At 35.8% G+C, this 20,155-nt stretch overlaps 4 protein-coding genes across 8 annotated transcripts; 2 read left to right on the top strand and 2 right to left on the bottom strand.

The window, feature by feature from the left end:
• The first annotated feature begins 167 nt into the window (after nt 1-167).
• LOC141900540 (alpha-mannosidase 2C1-like) lies at nt 168-7,126 on the top strand. Of its 4 annotated transcripts, none has more exons than XM_074787475.1 (26): nt 168-268; nt 806-940; nt 1,027-1,152; nt 1,346-1,472; nt 1,544-1,611; nt 1,697-1,874; nt 2,018-2,207; nt 2,340-2,446; nt 2,674-2,877; nt 2,960-3,076; nt 3,265-3,360; nt 3,454-3,545; nt 3,623-3,803; nt 3,883-4,059; nt 4,197-4,227; nt 4,368-4,429; nt 4,511-4,664; nt 4,761-4,846; nt 5,010-5,104; nt 5,197-5,301; nt 5,408-5,564; nt 5,649-5,792; nt 5,899-6,008; nt 6,090-6,324; nt 6,402-6,505; nt 6,598-7,125. In XM_074787475.1, the coding sequence occupies exons 2-26, from the start codon at nt 843-845 to the stop codon at nt 6,710-6,712; spliced, it is 3,159 nt and encodes a 1,052-aa protein (XP_074643576.1). In that variant the 5' UTR covers nt 168-268; nt 806-842; the 3' UTR covers nt 6,713-7,125. The 4 variants fall into 4 exon arrangements, with proteins under 4 accessions (XP_074643576.1, XP_074643586.1, XP_074643597.1 ...); XM_074787485.1 differs by having other exon boundaries at nt 203-319; nt 6,598-7,126; XM_074787496.1 differs by lacking the exons at nt 168-268; nt 806-940; nt 1,346-1,472 and having other exon boundaries at nt 1,089-1,152; nt 1,702-1,874.
• Nucleotides 7,127-7,769: 643 nt separating this feature from the next.
• On the bottom strand, nt 7,770-13,109 carry LOC141904728 (WD repeat-containing and planar cell polarity effector protein fritz homolog). Of its 2 annotated transcripts, none has more exons than XM_074793375.1 (24): nt 12,846-13,109; nt 12,566-12,665; nt 12,414-12,458; nt 12,129-12,179; nt 11,919-11,989; nt 11,768-11,827; nt 11,458-11,578; nt 11,195-11,328; nt 10,924-11,102; nt 10,775-10,837; nt 10,498-10,597; nt 10,379-10,415; nt 10,217-10,287; nt 10,057-10,107; nt 9,887-9,958; nt 9,697-9,788; nt 9,343-9,550; nt 9,092-9,206; nt 8,885-9,008; nt 8,637-8,797; nt 8,457-8,557; nt 8,241-8,308; nt 8,062-8,167; nt 7,770-7,950 (listed from the first exon to the last, which is right to left on the bottom strand). In XM_074793375.1, exons 2-24 carry the CDS (start codon nt 12,624-12,626, stop codon nt 7,897-7,899), a joined length of 2,145 nt encoding a protein of 714 aa, XP_074649476.1. In that variant the 5' UTR covers nt 12,627-12,665; nt 12,846-13,109; the 3' UTR covers nt 7,770-7,896. The 2 variants fall into 2 exon arrangements, with proteins under 2 accessions (XP_074649476.1, XP_074649482.1); XM_074793381.1 differs by having other exon boundaries at nt 12,856-13,109.
• Nucleotides 13,110-13,310: 201 nt separating this feature from the next.
• LOC141914774 (L-asparaginase-like) lies at nt 13,311-17,630 on the top strand. The gene is made up of 14 exons (XM_074806067.1): nt 13,311-13,779; nt 13,898-14,030; nt 14,256-14,367; nt 14,462-14,587; nt 14,667-14,750; nt 14,886-15,012; nt 15,102-15,214; nt 15,339-15,524; nt 15,638-15,748; nt 15,896-16,018; nt 16,109-16,204; nt 16,277-16,524; nt 16,624-16,723; nt 16,946-17,630. The coding sequence occupies exons 1-14, from the start codon at nt 13,521-13,523 to the stop codon at nt 17,111-17,113; spliced, it is 1,986 nt and encodes a 661-aa protein (XP_074662168.1). The 5' UTR covers nt 13,311-13,520; the 3' UTR covers nt 17,114-17,630.
• Nucleotides 17,631-17,652: 22 nt separating this feature from the next.
• LOC141914775 (glycine N-methyltransferase-like) lies at nt 17,653-19,919 on the bottom strand. The gene is made up of 5 exons (XM_074806068.1): nt 19,461-19,919; nt 19,094-19,221; nt 18,721-18,992; nt 18,345-18,490; nt 17,653-18,270 (listed from the first exon to the last, which is right to left on the bottom strand). Exons 1-5 carry the CDS (start codon nt 19,664-19,666, stop codon nt 18,093-18,095), a joined length of 930 nt encoding a protein of 309 aa, XP_074662169.1. The 5' UTR covers nt 19,667-19,919; the 3' UTR covers nt 17,653-18,092.
• Between the last annotated feature and the right edge of the window lie 236 nt (nt 19,920-20,155).

Below are 20,155 nucleotides of genomic sequence, written 5' to 3'. Positions count from 1 at the left end.
AAAACGAACTCCAAAACCAATAAGCCATGACCAGGAATTACCATCCAGTAAAGAAAATTAAAGATATTTCGCCCAAATTAACGATGTCGATGGCGGGGCAATACCCGCAATTACCCGAGACGTTATTCGTCATGCACCGCCGTCTATCGTTATTATCATAAACTGGTAAACACTCTGGGATTTGACAGGTTGTGCCAGCCAACAACGGTACTGCTAGTACACGTATTCAGAACGGATTCGGATATTTCACTCCGAATAACTCAGAAAGGTACATTTAGTGGGTGTCATACTCGAGGAATTAGAGACGTATACGCATACGGTGCGTCAGCCTGTGGCAAAAGGCAAAAAAGCAAAAATAAACCTCACTAATAATAGTAATAGACTTTAGGGCCCGCAAACAAAACGAAAGACCGAAAGTGAAAGTATTCACTACAATTTACAAAACTCAGTACTAAAAGTAGTGCAGGAGGAGTGGTACCAACTGTTAAGGTCATTTTACAAACATTTGGTATCTCCTCACTTGTTGGACTCCAGTCAGTTTGAGGTTTGCTGCAGTAGTTTTCCCCGTTATTGTATTAACACATAATCAAAATGGCACAAGACTCCTAGAGAGTCGGTTAGGCATCTCTAGTACTCTATCTGTATTGACTAATGAGCCTACCTTTCAGTGCAGTTTCCAATGCAGGGTTTGGATCAAAGCATCAAATAAGTATTGATGCATATTAGCTGCTCAAAACAAATGCAATTTTGTTTAAATAAGTGGATATTAGATTAAGCCTACTTGAAGTTCTAGATTTTATTATAGGACAAAAGCCTCCTAAGCCTATTGCAGACCAGAAATTATGGAGCGATATGTCATCAAAAACCGTCGCACGATACTTGAAAATGCAGAAAAGTTCATATCAGACACTTACTTTACTGATGTCAACTTGAGAGGAAGGTAGCTATCAACAGCTCTTGATTGATATTAATAGACTTCTATGAAGAGCTAGATTTAATCATAATTGTGCTTAATTTTGATTTCAGATTGTACCCACAGACAGAAACTACAATATCCATTGAACATTATGCTGCACCCGACAGAATACCATTTACTTCAGCTAAAAATGCAGTTTATAAACAAGCCCAGGTTGGACAGAACTTTGGCCCTTCGTAAGTCATCCATAGATTACAGGCTAGTCAATGCTTAACAAGCAAGATGATGTTAATTGGTTAACCATAGCTGTGGTTAACTGATTTAATCATTAGAACTGTATTGTTAATGGTCTATGAACAAGACTAGCCCATTGATTATTTGACCAAGGCCAAACTGAAAAATTAGTATTGCCAATTTTTGACATAACAGATGGTCAACACATTGGTTCCATATCACATTTGATGTTCCAAAAAATTGGCTGAACAAAGAGGTGCATTTTGTTTGGAATAGTGAAAGTGAAGCCATGATTTGGAGTAAAGATGGAACTGCCTTAAAGATATGAACAATCCAGTCTTATTCAATTCTTAATTCATGTAGATTGCTTTGAACTACCATTGGTTATTGTAGGGTTTGAGCGGAAACATAAATAAGGAAGATTTCATAATTTCTAAGGACCTACAACCACATGAGTTCAGGTTGGTTTTTTGCATGTGGTCTAATTCTTAATACTTCCACTGCTAGGTTAACGATAATGATCATTTACCTGGTGCTTCTTTCTAGTCAAGAAGTTTATGTTGAAATGGCTTGTAATGGTCTGTTTGGTGTTGGAAACAATGGAATGATCAATCCTCCGGATCTGAAAAAATCCTTCTCGCTCTCAGTCGTTGAAATTCGAACATTTGACCGTGATGTATATGGTCTGCTGATTGACATTGAAATGCTGATCGGATTAGCTAAGGTCAGTTCAGTCATATAATATAGACCAAAGAAAAAATGAAAAATTTCAACCACCCATGCTGGTACTGGTATTTGATTATACGCTTAATGATTGGCCCTTCATAAATAGATGAATGTTGAAATATGTATTTATTTTCTCTGAAGCATCTTCCTGAGGACAGTAACCGGAGTTTTCAAGCTCTGTACACAGTACACGATGTTGTGAATACAATAAAGTTAGATGATAAAATGTCATACAGAGATGCATCAGAAATTGCAAAGAAATTTTTCGCTATGAAAAATGGTGACAGTCAACATCTCGTTCATGCAATGGGTCACTGTCATATAGATTCAGGTGAGTGCAACCTAAAACATTCTGGGATTTTTAACTATACCCATCAAGTGTTTACTTCAACTTGATCCCAGTCTTATTTTATTTAGCCTATTTTATTTTTTCTCTACACTTTGATTTTGTGAATACACACAGCATGGTTATGGTCCTATCCTGAAACTATTCGGAAATGTGCTCGAAGTTGGGCTTCAACGATACGACTTATGCAAACTTATCCAGATTTTACATTTGTTTGTTCCCAGGTACTACACAAAAAACTATGCAGATAACATTAAGTTATTCACAGTTGACTCACTCGGTAAAGCCGGGGTTAGAGTTGGCAAAAATACTTAGTGAAAGATTTGCAAATATAGACCATTTAATCCTATGAAAAGGTTTTATCTTGGTAATTTGGTACTGGTGACCATTGTAACATAACCATATAATTTCATTGCGGTTTGAATTGAATGTATATTTGGATTTTTTAAAGGCACAGCAGTACGACTGGGTAAAGAAACATTATCCTGAATTGTACAATCAGATAAAACACTATGTTAAGGAAGGACGTTTTATACCAGTGGGCGGAGCCTGGGTTGAAATGGATGGCAATCTGCCTAGTGGTGAATCATTCATTAGACAGTTTCTTTATGGACAAAGATTTTTCTTACAAGAATTCAACATCAAATGCCAAGAGGTAGACGAATCATCTTTAGTTGTTTCTTTATTATAATTCATGATTACCAATATTTTCAATGGTCAGTTTATGGTTGTTTTAGTTCTGGTTACCGGATACATTTGGTTATTCAGCTCAATTACCGCAAATTTTGAACCACGTTGGAATTAAGCGATTTGTTACACAGAAGCTCAGTTGGAATCTCGTCAATAAGTTCCCTGTAAGTTATGATTATTATTTAGTACTGATCAGTTATGTATATGAAATTGTTGATGAATGTGTATCAATAAGTACATTTCCCCATTTCAAAATCTATGCATAAGAAGGATGTTATCTGAGAGATTCTTAAACGTTACTAATCCCTATGTATGGAATTGGACACTGATATATTTATTATGTATTTTCAAGCATCACACATTCCATTGGGAAGGTATTGATGGAAGTGAAGTTATAGCACATTTTCCTCCAGGAGAATCATACAATATGATGGGCAATATTGATGAGGTAATTATTCCAAAGATTTACCTGAAAATACTATGAAATCAGGGTTTGTAAGCATTTGAATATTTGCTGTAGCCACTAATGTTTTGGTTTTAGTTGCTGAAAACTGTCAATAACTTCGAAGACAAAGGAAGGTCAAATCATTCGTTGTTTTTGTTTGGATATGGAGATGGTGGACAGGGACCTACGTAAGTTAGCCTGGCAAGTTGGCACCAGGCATATTTGAACTTTTCCCTGAATACAAATTCTTAATTGGTTTGAACAGGGAAGAGATGTTAGAGAAATTGAAACGGGTGGCTAATGTCGATGGTTGTCCGATTGTTCAGATGAGTTCTCCAGATGATTATTTCCATGCTGTTGAGGCTAATGAAGCAGACAATTTAAATCGATGGGTTGGTGAATTGTATTTAGAGCTGCACAATGGCACTTACACAACTCAAGCTAAGGTCTGTATTAGTGATATATTTCTCTTAAGGTTCGATTTACTGGTACTTCTTTCGGATAGCATCTGTTGATTCCTTTCAGACAAAGGAGAAAAATAGAAAATGTGAAGTACTGTTACATGATATAGAATTCTTGGCATCATTGGCCATTAGTAGAAATCAGGGAAATGTTTATCCATCTGAGGATTTACAACATCTCTGGCAATTGTTGATGCTGAATCAGTTTCATGATGTACTTCCAGGATCCTCGATACAAGAGGTTAGTTCTTCCAGTCTCTGATGAGCATACCAGTACATATTGTATGCACTGATGAATAGCTTTAGCTACAGATTCATTGTTTGAGGGATGAGTGTTTGTCCTTTTGACTTGGCTGATCAGATACTGTTTTGTTGCAGGTTTATAAAGATGCAGCCACTTACTATAAAGGTAGCCTACAGTAAATGTGATTTATTTTTGGTTTAACTGCTTTTTGGTCACTATAAGCTCAATAATTAGTACTTTGAAGTATTAGTTTTGATGGTAATGGTTTAGTTATGACCAATAAAACCATTTTCTTTAATATTCAGAAATTGAAACAACTGGTAAAAGACTTATTGGTGATTCATTGAAAACAATTTTTCCATTGGAGGTATGTAACAGGGCAATATCCTTTATCTATAGTCTTCACTCATTATGCATTTAGAATTATTCATCGCAAAACCTATTGTAGGTGGGCAGTGATGATGTCACAGCAGTAATAAACACAGTTGGTTGGTCGCGAAATGAAGTAATCTCTCTATCTATGAATAACACTGTTAATTCTCCCGCACGGAAGAAAATCAAAGACGATACTTCACAAACTGATGCATATGGAAATACATTAAGTGAGTTAAGGGCACCACCTTCATCTTTCATTAGCCATATTCAGTTTAATACCAGTAAATGGAAATAATTCTGATAAAATGTTTCTTCTGTTCTAGTCATGGTCAATGTTCCTAGCTATGGTTATAGTATAGATCTGGATAGAGATTCTATAAATGGACCTGCCAAAGTTGGAATCACTCGGGTATAAAACATATATCATATCACATCATTATTTACCATCAAAGAAGACCATAGGCCTATATGTACAGACAGCCTCATTATGTTCAGACAGCCTCATGTTTAGCTATTTTGGGATACATTTTCAAAAATGGAATGCTAGACCATTTGCTATTTTGTTCCTTCAGGATCATGAATATCATTTTCTGAAGAACTGCTGTATAACTGCTTATATTGATTCATTGGGGCGAATTGTGAAATTGATTCATAATAAGTCTGGAAAGTAAGTCAGAGTTGTTAAAAATCTTTTTATAGAATATTCTGTTCAAATAACTAGTATGTCGATTTACTGGAAGCTGTATGTTCGGGTTTCAGGAATGCTATTGCTGATGATTGTTATGGCAATCAGTTTGTGATTTTCGATGACCGGCCTTTGTATTGGGATGCATGGGATGTGATGGATTATCACCTCGAAACAAGGTATGTACGTCTATATATTCTGTGTTTCGAGAATGGAATATAAATTTCCAAATAGCAAAATCCAAGATAATTGGAGAAGGGGTTTTGATAAAATTTGATCTTCTAGAAAACCAGTGGAACATCCAATACAGTTAACTAAGATACTTGATGAAGGTCCTCTTCGTGCGAGTGTAGAAGTCTCTGTGAAGATAAGTGATCAAAGTTACATCAAGCAAGTGATTAGTTTAGATGCGGGATCTCCATATTTAAGATTTGACACTGAGGTAAAACGAATGATCAAGGAAAAATGACCGTTCCAATTAGCCTCAATTTTTCTCATATTTCAATCTTTTACTTAATGTTTATAGGTGCATTGGTATGAGAACAGAAAATTCTTGAAGGTTGAGTTTCCAGTGAATGTATGCAGCATGCAAGCTACATATGAAATTCAAAGTGGCCATTTTCAGCGACCAACACATTTTAATACATCATGGGATTGGGCCAAGTATGAGGTATACAATAATTAAAGTGATATTCTTCAATTGTTGACTGAAAATTTAAAACTTTATTGAGACCACTCAAGTTTGTGGTCTTTTATATCTTTGCTCATAATAATAGGTTTGTAGTCATCGTTGGGCAGATCTGTCAGAATATAACTGGGGTGTATCTATTCTAAATGATTCAAAGTATGGCTTTTCCACTCTGAAGAATGTCATGCGCCTTTCACTGTAAGTACATAGTATGGACTTTCAAGTAACTAAACCTCATAATCATAATCAAGTCTTTAATCATTCAAATATAAATTGTAGACTTAGATCACCTAAAGCGCCTGATGATAAAGCAGATATGGGTGTCCACCGCTTTGCGTATGCTCTGATGCCACACACTGGAACCTTTCAGGATGCTGGTGTAATTCAACAAGCTTACAATATGAACTTTCCATTACGTCTACATTCCATCAGTAAAATGGAGTCTGTACCAATAAGTAGTTTCTCATTCTTCCAACTAGACACGCCAGCTGTCATTCTTGAAACTATCAAAAAGGTAATTCCCTGTAAACTTGATAATTATCTATTTGATGCAGTGATTTGACATATCCAATTCGATTTTCCTTTGAACAGAGTGAAGACTGCAATAATGTATTGGTATTGCGATTCTATGAAGCATTTGGTTCCAGGACTTCACTTACATTGACAACACGTGTTTCTTTGAAAAGGGCTATCCTGTAAGTTATAGTTCAATACTTTGAACTAACTGCGATTTAATTCTTTTTGGATACCTATTTGTAAGTACATGTATACTTATTTGATTTTATAGGAGCAATGGGATGGAAGAACCTCTTGAAGATAGTAAATGTCTCTTGAGAACTGATGGATCCATAAAACTTAATTTCAAACCATTTGAGATTCAAACTCTGCTTTGTTATCTATGAATACTGTTAGATTGATCTACCGGTATATGTATCTAACTGTCCATATGACTTTATGAAACTATAAATATCTCTAAAGGGTCACAGTGGAAAACAGTAGACTAGTGAAAATATCCTATCTTGCCGTTGTTGTGACAAATGGGTTAACTAAGGCAGCCTTGGTGCTGGGAAACATTGTTTGATAATACAGTATAATTTTTCTACAAGGGAATTTGTTTATCCATCATGAAATGATGCACTTCAGCGGTTTATTGCGAAATAAATTTTCTATATCTCGAGTTACAGTAGTTATCACTTTTGAAAGTTTGGTTTCAAGTACCTCTAACACAGGCCCGTACACAGGATTTATTTAGGGGGTTCTACTTGGGAGTGGCGATGTCACTAAAAAAGGCACCCAAGATGGTGGTGGCGATGAAATTTTGATATTTTACCTGTTTCTAGATCAATTTCCTGCAATCTGGTCCAGAGGCGGATCCAGGGACTACTGTAACACAACTTATGAAAAAGGGCATTATCCACGAAAAACAAGGGGGTCCTCCCCAAGAAAGTTTTGAAAATTTACTGCTTTTTGTTTCAATTTCCAAGCAATAAGAAATCCTGATGCAAAGTGCTTTCTAGGAAATTTACTGCATTGAGATGTAGTTTCCAGGCAATAAAGATGAAATCCTGAAGAATGGTGAACCTTTTGTTGAAAAATATGCATCTGGTCTTAAAATATGTACTTTTCCTACTTTTGGGATTGATAAACACTATTAAAAGTGCCTTTTCTTGTTTTTTCGTTATTGGTGGACGACTGAATGTGCCCTTTTTCTTTGAAATTATCTGCCTTGTCCTGTAAAAATGTGCCCTTTCCTATGTTTGTGATTGACAGGGATGACTACATGTGCCCTTTCTACTTAGGGGATGAAAATTTTAAGACGTCAAACAATTGATAAAGGGCACTTTCACCAAAGGAGGGTTCATCTGAACCCCTCGAACCCCCTATGGATGGGCCTGTAACACCACAACAAATTCCAGAGAACTCAGTCGAGTTGAGAATAGTAGTAAAGCAATACTATAGTTCCAGTGGTAAATTTGTATTTATTTGATAAAAAGATCATGTATAAATCTATAATATGTGAATGGACGGATAAAAAGCTGTTGACTGAAGACTGTTTCCATCGTGCAAATGAGAGGAGTATGCACCATCAGACTAATCCAAAATGTATGACTTTCACTCTACTTGCTGATGTATCACCCAACTGAAATTAACATGTATATGTACTTGAAAATCGTTTCTGGTCCATTTTGTGTTTCTCCAAAAATTATTACAATAGTTTTGAATTCTCAAAAATCGCCAGACAGAATTTTACCTGGTCGTTTGGTTCTTGATTTTGTAAAAGAGCCTGCGTGTATTCATTGTACAGTTCTTTAGTTAAGTCTTCATCTAATTCATCAGCATCATAACCATCATAAACACTGCAAGATATGAATTACAAAACATCAGGGCATGAGGTTCCCTGGCTTGAATGAAGACAGTTAACTAACAAACCTTTGATTTGTAGGGTTATTAGCAGCAGGTGCTCTATGAAGGCGTACTCTCTGTGGTGGAGAATCATTCTGTAAATATGCAAAAACATATAACATGAACTTTGGGGAACACATGAAACAATGATTATTTACCACAAAGCTTCAAAATTGAAAGGTGAAAATTGTTATGTTGCCATTCTATGAATTCAGGTACTATAATGAAGACATAATGATATACCTCAGATTTATCTAAATCAGTTTCATCATAGAAGGAATCATCTTCGTAATCCTGATCATCATCAGATCTTTCCTCAGTACCAGTACTGCTACTGTCAGTATCTATAAACACAGCTAGTATTAATGATATGACAACTGAAAAATTTCAACGAAACAATGAACACATATGATATCAATTCACCAGATTCTCTTCGATCCATTTCAATAGCTTCTGCCTTTTTACGCGCAACCTCAGCCAAGGCATGTTCTCCTTTATCTTTTGCTAAATAGTGGATATCCATAAACAGATCTCTGGCCCCGATGTCAACCGCTAGAAGGAAAGCTTTATCAAATCTGGAAAATCTGAAGATGACAAACTTCTGTTAAGGTAATTAGATGTAACCATGGTCATTAATAATTTGCCATCTGCAAGTCAATTAATAATCTTACCTTAAAAGATGATGGAAGAATCTTCGGGCAAACTTCATAACAGCCTCACGGTACTCAATAACCGTTACCTCAGCTAAAGGTCGACTAGGGGCATAGAATGCACCCAACACTGCTTCGAGTTGTGCTGTCAGAAAGTATGAATATCAGATTTAGATAAGTACCATTTGTCAGGATTCGGAAAAAGTACCAAAGATGTCCTTCACTTACCTTCCCTATCAACATTTAATGGATTTTTCAGGAGATGATTGATAATTGTTGATAAACAACAAAAACATGTTTGACCATCTCGATTCCAATTCAGACCACATAATAGGTTAATAGCCTGGAAAATTTACATATATGACACTGCTTTTGGCATTACATGTATGGTTGAGAAGAGTAAGATTTCCCCCAAAGCAAAAATTCATGACCTCTTGAGGGAACTCATAAGAAAGATGACATAAGACAAAAAGACGAACCTCATCGATTTGTTTATATCTGATATATTCATTGATTAGGTGTGAAGCCGTGATTGAATGCTGTCCGTAAACACCGGTACACAGTTGAAATGTAGCAATTGGTCCGCCATCAAAATACAACAACATTGGATCGAACGCATTAGTAACCTGATCACTGGGTGTAACACTGACATTACACCATGACATTCTCTTTAATACTACAGCATTTCTACAATACCAAAGCATTCGTCATATTATTGTAGACATTATCAGGCTGGAGGAGAGGCCAAAAAACCAGCTCCTATGCATAAAACCGCTTAATCTCTGCCGAATCTTTACTTTGTTTTTATCTAGAATGAATTTTCTCTTATCTACCTGACATTCTGTCCCATACGTAGAACTCTGCAAGGAGTAATAGTTTCAGCCACAAGTTGAATCATCAAAGGAGCTAACGCCGCATCAAATACCTTGTTAATATAAATCAACATTGATATACACAGTACCGGTATATGAAACAGCACATGAGTACACAGCAAATTTGAAATCCTAAGAACAGTCGAGATACCTGGATATCGCCTTTATTATTAGCGACAAACACTAGAACTCCATCAGGGTGCCAAACGATCAACTGAGGCAACTAAAATTAGAGCAATAGAAACCTTAGCTACAACAAACTGAAGGGAATGAGCCTTCCATGAATCCTCGATAAATGGGCAATTCATAATATCTACTTACAATTGCAGCCTGAGTAATCTGTGTTACACGTCTATAATCATCGTACAATATCTATAAATAATAATATAAACAAGCATTTTCAACAGGTTTCTACATATATTTGGGCTTATCCGAATTTTTCTATCATCAGCAGTAAACAATAACAGAGATATTGTCTTACCAGAGAATGATCTTCACCTCCAAGCATCAGTTTTTCTTCTGTCTGATTACGACAGTGTGAAATTACTGTGGCTGAAAATTCAAAAGTAATGAACTCTAAATAGAAAATCTGGATTACACCGATTCACATTAGACAGGAGGATTTTTCAATAGATAAACTAACTTTTCAGTGGTATAGTGGTTACTGCAGCCCTTTGAATCTACAAAGAAGATTGATGATTCACGAAAATGAATACATGAAGTGGTACACAGTTTATGGTGAATCTTTTTGAAAATGCGAACCTTATTTCGAGCAGTTTCATAGATACAGTTATCTATTGATAATTCACCTCCAGATCCAACTGTTTGTTCAATTGTAAATATTTGTTGTGATTGAATAAGGCTGTAATAAAACAGAGGATATTATGATATTGGTAGATATAATCCAGACAAAACATGCAATTGCCAGGACTCGGTTCTGAGTTAAGATTTGACTCAGAGTTAACCTATAGAAAAAGAACTAATTTGAAATTAGTCCAGTGTATTTGTTAAGAAAAGAAAGTTCATTGTACAAACTCACCTAAAACCAGCATAGATGGGATCACAGTCAGTCCGGGCATAGCACAGCAAGTCTATCTTATTGCTGAAATGGAAGATATACAGTTTCATTTGCAATCAGTAAGACAGATTGTGTAACGGTTTACGGTATCGTCAAAATTTGACTCTCACTTGATGAGACTTATAACAGTAAGATTAGCACGTTCTCTATCACTAGTCATTGGTGACCAGGGCCACGCCTCATCGCTCGACGTCGACCACCAAACTAATATCAGATCTTGATTTAAATTCACCGACAATCTACGATCTAGTCTTCTTCCGCTTGGACCTGGTAATTCCAACTGGCTATACTATAAGATGTCAAAACGTTTGAGATGAAAGAATTTAATTTCACAAGCAGAACGAAATTTGGTGAAATGGAATATAGATAAAAATGCAGTACCTTTGGGTAAAAAATTGAGAGTTTTTCTAATTTTTTGATAGCCTGGCCCGATGGCAGTTTCTTGTTGAACTGAACAAATTCTAGTTTCGATTTATCACAGTAAGTGAAAGCCATAAAATTATCAGTGAAAATCGCTGAAAAATAGAAATATAAACAGCATCTCTTTGAATTAAACTTTTCAATCCTAATGCAGGAAACTAGAAAGTCAAACATTGTTGATTTTGAAGCTTCTCAATAAATGTTAAGTTAGAATCGGTACATACCATCATTAATGATATCGGTACTGATTTTACCAATAAGAGATCTATCTATAAATATACGTTCTACATCACCAGAGTGTCCAGCAAGAATATACACTATCAATATACCATTGTTCAGTATCAGCTGAAAATAAGTGAAGTTTGTTTAGTATAGTTGTTTCACCTACAATATAAATTCAACAAACAGTTGTCATAACTTTTGTTCTTAAGTTTCTTTAGTCTTGGTCTATCTGAAGTAGTTAAGACATCAAAAGGTTATTCAATGGTTAGGGTTCAATCCCTTTAATGCCCTTAAAATTTAAAGGGTTTCTACCTGAACATATCTCCTTGTCCTCCAACGAATATGGATACATTTGTGTATTTGCAGTAAATCCTACAAAAGGATACAATTGGTAGATAGACTTTTCAATTAACTTAGAAATTAGAAATCATAGGAAGCTAAATTCGGAGTTTTATGTACACACCTCTGCCTCTTTAAGGGTATCGCGTAATTTTTCTGGTCTTTTGTTTTTTGGAATCCATGAAATGCCTTGAGCTGGAAGAAGAAATCCATACATTGTTGATATCAATATTCTACAATGATGAACTTGTGAATAAAAGCCCGGAATAAAAGTGGTTTGAAAGAAGGCAGACTTTTACTACATGAAAGCCTACTAAATTATTTATTATCTCACCTTCTTCCAGTTGCTTCCTTTCTTCATCATACGGATGTTCACGGGGCAAAACTATAGAAGAGAAATTCCACATTATCATTTAGGCCTAGGGCCTATTTAATAATGGTAGGGCCAGGATTTCAATTGCAGGATCCAGTTCCCAAGTTCTGAGTTAAATTTGACTTTATAGAGTTAAAACAATGAAAATCAATTGATTTCAACTCAGATTTAACTCACAACTGTGGAACTGGGCCCAGGATATTTTGCAAGAGCAAGAGGTCATTGGACAATAAATCATCAACAAACCTTGTTCTACTTTATCATGGTAACTGTGGCATCCTATTTCACCATCTAAGAAAAAGAGAAATTTTAAGAAAAATTCCTCATACGTCCTGAACTTACGTAAATGTAGTAATTATAGATTGGAAAATACTATAGGCCCTACATTCGATCCTTACCTGCAATGAAAGTATTATATTTCACAGTCCACAGATGTAAATTACCACAAACAGAAGCCATGGCCGTATGTTTCTAATTTCTAGATTCATCTACTGTTTCCTAAAATAAAGAAGCACACCATTTGATGGATTAAGAATAACGCCGGAAGTGTCACTGTCAGTATGCCTACTACCCTACATTAATCAAATGGATGGATTTAGAAGAATAGAAGCAACACAATAACTTTGACACTTAGCTCAGCTTAGCCATTGTGCCTGATGATATCAATCAAGCACTTACTGATACATACAGATTACAAATACATTGAATCTTGAGATTCGGTTCGTTTTTGTAATTAGTGTGACAACAACAGGATTTCTTTCGCGTCAAAAAGTTCTTCGATTGACCATTTACAAAAGACAGGCTGTGAGTAGATTTGGTAAGTTCAATCAATCGCGTCATTCGGTTAAGAAACGCTAAACGGTGATCTAAATCAACAAGAAAGTATGTTGAAGTGGTTTGTTTGTAAACATTAATACTTGCACTTCATCGGCGTCCTCTATATATAGTACAGCGAAATCAGTTGACCGTCAAGTGCTGCCCTTACATATAACATCGACGGTGAATCCGTGAACTAATCCAACAGCAGGATATTCCTACTGTGGCATGCGAGTAATGAGTTAGTTCACATATTCACCGTCAGTATTATATAACGGGCAGCACTGGACGGTGAACAGCATTTGTCCACTGACTCAAGGTCGTTGAGCGAAAGACACCCATTTAAGTCTGAGTTAATCGAATTAATCCGAGTTAATCATCCTAATTTAGACTAAATTCTAGTAATGATTGATAAATGCTATAGGCCTAATTAGTTGCTGTTAGCTCCTACCGGTTGAAGTAAAGGACCCTCGAAGACGCGTAAACCTATCAGATTATGTTTCTTAATGTTGTTTTATATAAATCTCTTGCGCGCGGATGATGATGTCGATGATGATGATGGCTGATTCCAATACCGGCGTCTGTAGTAGTGAAAAACAGACCGCTTCACCATCTTTTAAGATTGGAGGCGATAACAGCGATGAGGAAGAAGAAGCCAGCGTGATTGACCCTTCATATCGGCGCAAATTATTGAAAGGATTTAGTATCGAAAATGTTCAAGATTATGGCTCATTTGAGGCAAAGGTTTTGGTGTTGTATACTGGTGGTACTATCGGTATGAAATGTCACAATGGTGGTACGTATCTTACCTTACATGACTTGAAAAAACTGTTGTCAACTTTGAAAGCTGTATTTTTCTTCATTGTTTTCCTATGCTCGTTATTGATGAAGTTTCTCCATTGTGTTTTTTTAAGTGTATAGCCCAGAACCAAACTTTTTCATCCAAGAGTTGAAAAAACTTCCGATGTTCCATAATGCCGAATATAAACCAAAGTCGAAATATGCAAGTGAAATACAAAGCGACCATGATGCACCTTTAGTCATGCCGTAAGTTTTTAGTGCACATCACTTTGGGATCATTCAAAGTATGACACCATCTTCAGGGCTTTTTCCCGATAGATGTATGATGATTTTTTTATGTAAAGTAGGCTACAGTCCAAAACCATTCATTTGAAACCACCAATACATGAACTTTAAACATTTTTATTCAATATAAAAAAAAGTCCAGCTTTCATCATAAATCATCACTGGAACTTTTTTTTCATTTTATAGTGTGTCCAAAGAAGGAAAACATATCGTTTACACAGTGCTTGAGTATGAGCCATTATTGGATTCTTGTAATATGACAATGGATGATTACTCGAGAATTGCTCGTGACATAAAGGTTTTAATTGTTTATCAGCTGAGTTTCATGAGGCGTAATCATAATTTCAGAAATCCTAGTGAATGAAACTTATCTATTGTTTTCTATTTTTCAGAAAAATTATGACAAATTTGATGGATTTGTGATACTTCATGGAACAGATACAATGGCATATACAGCTTCGGCATTATCATTTATGCTTGAAAGTTTAGGGAAACCTGTAATTCTCACAGGATCTCAGGTAAAATTGATTACTGAGAATAACCAAATAAGCCAGTACCAGTTCCCAATTACGAGCATCCTTCTTTCATTCATTGTAGATCCCTATTTTTGAAACTAGGTCAGATGGACGAGATAATTTCCTAGGGGCTTTAATGCTAGCAGGACACTACTGTATCAGAGAGGTATGTTTAAAGTCTTTACAGTACACTCACAGGTGCTTGTCGCAATAGGTAGAACCTAGGATACCATAGTTAAAATCTTGAATTTTGGACCCCCAGCTGTTGTAACAAACTTGTTTGTTTATGTCGTGATTTCAGGTTACAATCTATTTCAATAACAAACTCATGCGCGGAAATAGATGTACAAAGGTTGATAATAGTAGTCTAGACGCGTTCAATTCACCAAATATGTCACCATTGGTTACACTAGGAATAGGAATTCACGGTCAGTGTTCACCACAAATCTCTTGTTTCGATCATCTTTCTCATGAATTAAAACAGCATTGATCTATTCTGATTGCTATAATTTTCCAGTTGATTGGCAATCAGTGTTGAGACATAGTTCCTTAGGTCGGTTTCATATCAGTACAAACTTGTGTCCAAATGTTGGGCTTCTTCGTTTATTTCCGAGTATTACTGCTGCCACCGTAAGTATAGTAACATTCAAACAGATATTGAGAAATGGTTGTGTTTTGTACAATTACCTTACTAATCACTTGGGAACAGTATGATTTCTTATAAATGTGTTTTATTCTGTTTTATCGGCTTCAGGTTCGAGCTTTTTTCCGCCCGCCGATACAGGGGGTTGTCATACAGACATATGGTGCGGGAAATGTGCCACATTCTCGCAAAGATTTGATGGAGGTTTTCGCGGAAGCTACAAAAAATGGAATTATCATCATTAACATAACACAGTGTGCTCGCGGTTATGTGTCGGCTCAGTATGAAACAGGAAAGGTACTTAATATCTTAGATTGTTCAAGATACTATTGCTAAGTAAGCATGCTATGAAGAAGGAAGCATTGATATTTGAGGTTTTTACACGAATATATAATCTCTTATCATTTCAGGCACTGTTAGATGTTGGAACTATTCCCGGTTCTGATATGACACCTGAAGCAGCTCTCACTAAACTTAGTTATGTGCTAGGAAAAGATATTCCACTCAAAGAGAAAAGGCAGGTTTGTATTAAATTGACTTCTTGCGTGCTGAATATTTGTTGTTTACACACATTCCTAACCATTGATACCAAGACTTGAATACTCCTTACCGATACATATCAACACGGAACAGCTTTTTAGGCGCTAACGACTTGTTCTGATTTGTAGATGATGGAAATGAATTTAAGAGGTGAAATGAAACAAATGAATACACCTGGAAGTTATGGTGAAGTTGTTAATCTGACTCTAATTGACAAAGTTGCTGAAGCTATGAATCTTACATCAGTTGAGGTACTGCGACTGTGTATTTATGTTATTTTTCTTCTAAGTGGATACATGCCTTCCTAATCCCTCTTGTTTGTATTATTACTGTGACTTTAGGAAGTGACCACATTGCGGCAAGCGATAGTTCCTTCGATGATGTGTGCTGCTGCCAAATCTGGAGATATCGCTACTATGGAGAAACTGTTAGAATCGGTAAGTGCTGCAAAATAAACATAGCGACGACTTACCACAAACACTTACATGGATTTCAACCTATATTTGCAGGGTGGTTCTGTTATGATGAGTGATTATGATGGTCGTACTCCCCTTCATGTCGCTTCCAGTGAAGGCCATCGTCATGTTGTACAGTTTCTTCTACAGAAAGGTTCTTTAGTTCATGCCAGGGATCGATTTCAGAATTCACCGATCTGGAACGCGATCATGTTCAGACACCAAGATGTTGTAAGACTGTTACATCAAGCTGGTGGCCATTTGACTATGTCACCAATGAGGCTGGGACAAGAGCTTTGCTGGTATGTATCTCATGTTTAACATCTACAGAAATTTTGGCAGTTTTTCCCCCCTAGGTCAGTATTTTTTTAATGTTTAGTATAACGCACTTTATTTTGTAGTATTGCTGCTGAAGATAATACTGCTATGTTAGAATGTATGAAACTAGTGGGTGTTAATTTACAACAATGTGATTATGATGGAAGAACTGCTCTTCATATAGTAAGTACTTGAATAAAACTTACAGTACATGTATTTAGTAATATAACGACCTGATATACCGGTAGATGACCTTAACTACTTTATGTTATGGATTAAATTAGGTCGATCCAACTACCTTTAACCAACTAGCTCCGATTTAATCATACTTGTAGTGGTATCACTCATTCTCGATCAAAATTGATATCTGTTTTATTCATTGTGTAAATGTTTCACATTTTTCAGGCTGCCGCAAGAGGACACATGAGGACAGTCATGTTCTTAGTAGAAAACAAGGCATCAATAAATCTAATGGATAAATTCAATACTACTCCAATATCCGAAGCTCGCAGGAATAAAAATGTAGACGTTGAACGGTATTTATTATCTGCAACCAGTGTAAATAAAATATAGATTCACATAATTTCGGTTTTCTATTGATATTGGATGAACTTGTAAACTCCAATATTGTACCAAAGCTGATTATTGTTACTCCTGAACTGTTTCTATATTTTTGTTTTTATTTTGATTGTTGATTTAACGAGTTTGAAGAAATCTAATATTTTGAAAAGCAGCTGATAGTTATTGCATTCTGTGTCAATGTGTTCTGTGTTAATCTACTGCAAAAGTAGACTCTAGGCAAGAGATAATATTCTTAATTAATTCGCCAAATTGTTGTTGCTTCAGTGGTAGGAATTGAATACTGTATGTATTTGTTGACATGCGTCATAAACCAGATGCACTTGTCTAGTACCGGTATGTCTTTGAATTGTACTTCATCAGTACGTTGTATATAGACTGCTGCTGGGTATCTTTTTCAGGGTGTTGGTTTTTATCTATAAAGGTGCAAATAAATCAAAAGTGCTATTGGTGTATCACCAATTTTACATTATTTCATACTGGTATATTTTTATATCCTTTGTACTGTATATTCTGGATGTCTTAGTCCGTTTGGCAACAAGAAAGAATTATAAGTAAATAAAAAACTATATCATGAAACTGTAATTATGAAGCTTTGTGTTCGTTGTGATGTGGATTTTCTAGATTCTAAGCTAGTAGATAATGACTTGTGTCAGGGAGGCCAATACAAAATGATCGGGATCCCTTACTTCTATGAGAAGCGTACAAAATCCCTTGATGATTATCTATTGTAATATAGTTATTTTGTATTGAATTACCGGTATGTATTGATGATAGAATGCAGTTACAGAGAAAGTGACAGAAACACATTTTATAGAAAGAAAAAAACATATATTTCAAAGCCGCGCAAAATGTGATATATCTATGTTACAATTTATACACAAAAAAACTATTTACATATCATATATTATATATCAAATCAACCATCTCAATCCAAAACAAACGTTGAATATAGATATAAAATGTTCGGTAATCAGTCGCTGATGCCTTTTTGAATAATGTGGATGTAGTAGGCTGGTCTTTTAATTTCATCCAAACCAACGAAATCGGCAAATACTTTGTGATGACAGTTGGGGCCAAATGCTTCTTTCAGCAATTCGGTGAATCGCTGTAATTTATGCGGATAGTATGACAAACGGAATTTAGAGTTCCTAGAAATAGAAACAGAAATGAATCAGAAATTCTGAAGGGGCTAATTCTTAAGAATTCCAGGAATAATATTTACTTTGAAGCTGATTCGAAGTCCATTTTAGCAAATTCTTTGCTTTTGCTCATGATCTTTTCGATATCCAATGTGTAATCAAGAGTTACCATGATTGGACTTCCGTTCACGTACAAATTAGAACACTTGATGTCTTGAATGAAATCACCCTGGATGAAGATACCGAAAACAAAAAAACGGGAAAAAATTAAAAGATTCCTTTAAAACTGGCTAACTGGCTTCAAAACTCATCAAGTAACACATCAACCATCACATTTGGTCTATAAAGCTTTGATTTCAGTTCACATACACGCATGATACTACGAAATCACTTTTTGAATTCAAATTTAAGGATACGGGAACACTTTTTGGATAGAAATGTATTTACTTTTAGGCCTACCTGATAGTAAACGTTTTTCCCTTGTGGGACTACCCCTAAATCAATGATAGCGTCGTAGTTTCTATGATCTATCATGAGAATACCGCCTGGTTTTACCATCGATGCAAAATTAGCCAGAGCCAACTTATGATTGCTTTGATTTCCTTCGAAATCTGGCAAATGAGCGAACGAGTTTCCAAGACACAAAACAGCATCGAACCCCGAACCGGCTTCTTCCACTCCAGCATTATCTAGATCATCTTCCAAATTCAACCAATTGGCTTCTTCTATCACTACATTTACAAAGCGTTTTATGTATCAGTTGTCTTTTTTAAAGAAGAGAACAAATGTTTCATAATTTCATGCATGTAAACATTAATGTCTGCATTCTCACCCCATTTATCAAATCGTTCGTCTTTCCTTCTTTCCCATCGCTCCTTCAATGCGTATTTCAACATTTTATCACTAGCGTCAGTGCTGGTCACTTTATACCCCTCCTCAACCAACATCGACGAATCGATCCTATCATGAATTCAATTAGAATTATATGTTCATTCATCATCTTAATTATCAATTGAAAATATTGATTTTAATTGTTTCAAAATCTATACTCATTAGTATCTAAAATGGTAACAGGTGGAGTCAAGTCCACAGATGTGCAGAAGCAGAGAAATTACCTTTGAATTTTGAGTCTAGCCTTCAATTGGGTAGAAGACTCCAAAAAAGAGAAAGGCAAAAAATCTCGAGAGTCTGAAACTTACCCTGTACCACAGGCGACATCCAAAATAGTTTTACAGCTTCTTTGTTTCAAATGGTTTAAAATCCAGTCTTTGTAAGCGGATGTCCTGTCGTTCTTACATCCGATATAAAGTTCCCAAACCTTTGCCGCTTTCCCATCTGCATATTGATCTCTCAAACCAGCTGCAGCAACTCCGAGAGATCTTGTTCGATAGATACTGTCCACCATTTCCGTATACTCTTTAATCTTCGATGAAATTTAATTCAATTCTGAACTAAATTGAAATAAACTACTTCTTGTTGACCGTAATTCAATCCACCTCAATTTCACTGCTACTGTTAACCAATCGTTAAGATTTTGGATGCGATTCCGGCGAAAAAATGTTTCTTTTTCTCTTTTCTATGATTTCATAAACACAACTTCACATTTGAACAGACACAAGCTCATTAATGCTTATATAGGAGTGTGAGGCGTGTTTGATGACATAGCACGATTAGAATCCGTGATCAGCTAGTGCGAGCTGGCTCAATATCGATCTCTATCAATCGATTGATCTTGTACTGATAAACTATTATATGATAATAACATATCGGTCACAATCAGTCAAAACAGATCCAGAGGATTTTTGGCAACGTTTCAAAACTAGAAGTTCGTCGGAGTTTAGTAAGGGTATATAATATTAACTGCATGTTTGTCAAGGCAAAATTCCAGTAACGA

This window comes from Tubulanus polymorphus, chromosome 1 (assembly GCF_964204645.1).
Source record: "Tubulanus polymorphus chromosome 1, tnTubPoly1.2, whole genome shotgun sequence".
Classification (NCBI taxonomy): Eukaryota; Metazoa; Nemertea; class Palaeonemertea; order Tubulaniformes; family Tubulanidae; genus Tubulanus; species Tubulanus polymorphus.
This window is presented reverse-complemented; position numbering and strand designations above follow the sequence as displayed.

Excerpts from the sequence above, each read along its gene's own strand:
- LOC141900540 (XM_074787485.1), top strand. The coding sequence starts at position 843 with ATGGAGCGATATGTCATCAAAAACCGTCGCACGATACTTGAAAATGCA. Across the intron at positions 2,447-2,673 it reads TTACATTTGTTTGTTCCCAG|GCACAGCAGTACGACTGGGT; the intron begins GTACTACACAAA and ends GATTTTTTAAAG. Across the intron at positions 5,105-5,196 it reads ATTCATAATAAGTCTGGAAA|GAATGCTATTGCTGATGATT; the intron begins GTAAGTCAGAGT and ends TTCGGGTTTCAG.
- LOC141904728 (XM_074793375.1), bottom strand. The coding sequence starts at position 12,626 with ATGGCTTCTGTTTGTGGTAATTTACATCTGTGGACTGTGAAATATAAT. Across the intron at positions 11,103-11,194 it reads TCTCAATTTTTTACCCAAAG|TATAGCCAGTTGGAATTACC; the intron begins GTACTGCATTTT and ends GACATCTTATAG. Across the intron at positions 9,009-9,091 it reads ATTAAATGTTGATAGGGAAG|CACAACTCGAAGCAGTGTTG; the intron begins GTAAGTGAAGGA and ends ACTTTCTGACAG.
- LOC141914774 (XM_074806067.1), top strand. The coding sequence starts at position 13,521 with ATGATGATGTCGATGATGATGATGGCTGATTCCAATACCGGCGTCTGT. Across the intron at positions 14,588-14,666 it reads TAATTCTCACAGGATCTCAG|ATCCCTATTTTTGAAACTAG; the intron begins GTAAAATTGATT and ends CATTCATTGTAG. Across the intron at positions 16,525-16,623 it reads CTGGGACAAGAGCTTTGCTG|TATTGCTGCTGAAGATAATA; the intron begins GTATGTATCTCA and ends TTTATTTTGTAG.
- LOC141914775 (XM_074806068.1), bottom strand. The coding sequence starts at position 19,666 with ATGGTGGACAGTATCTATCGAACAAGATCTCTCGGAGTTGCTGCAGCT. Across the intron at positions 19,222-19,460 it reads GATGTCGCCTGTGGTACAGG|GATCGATTCGTCGATGTTGG; the intron begins GTAAGTTTCAGA and ends AATTCATGATAG. Across the intron at positions 18,271-18,344 it reads GACTTCGAATCAGCTTCAAA|GAACTCTAAATTCCGTTTGT; the intron begins GTAAATATTATT and ends TTCTATTTCTAG.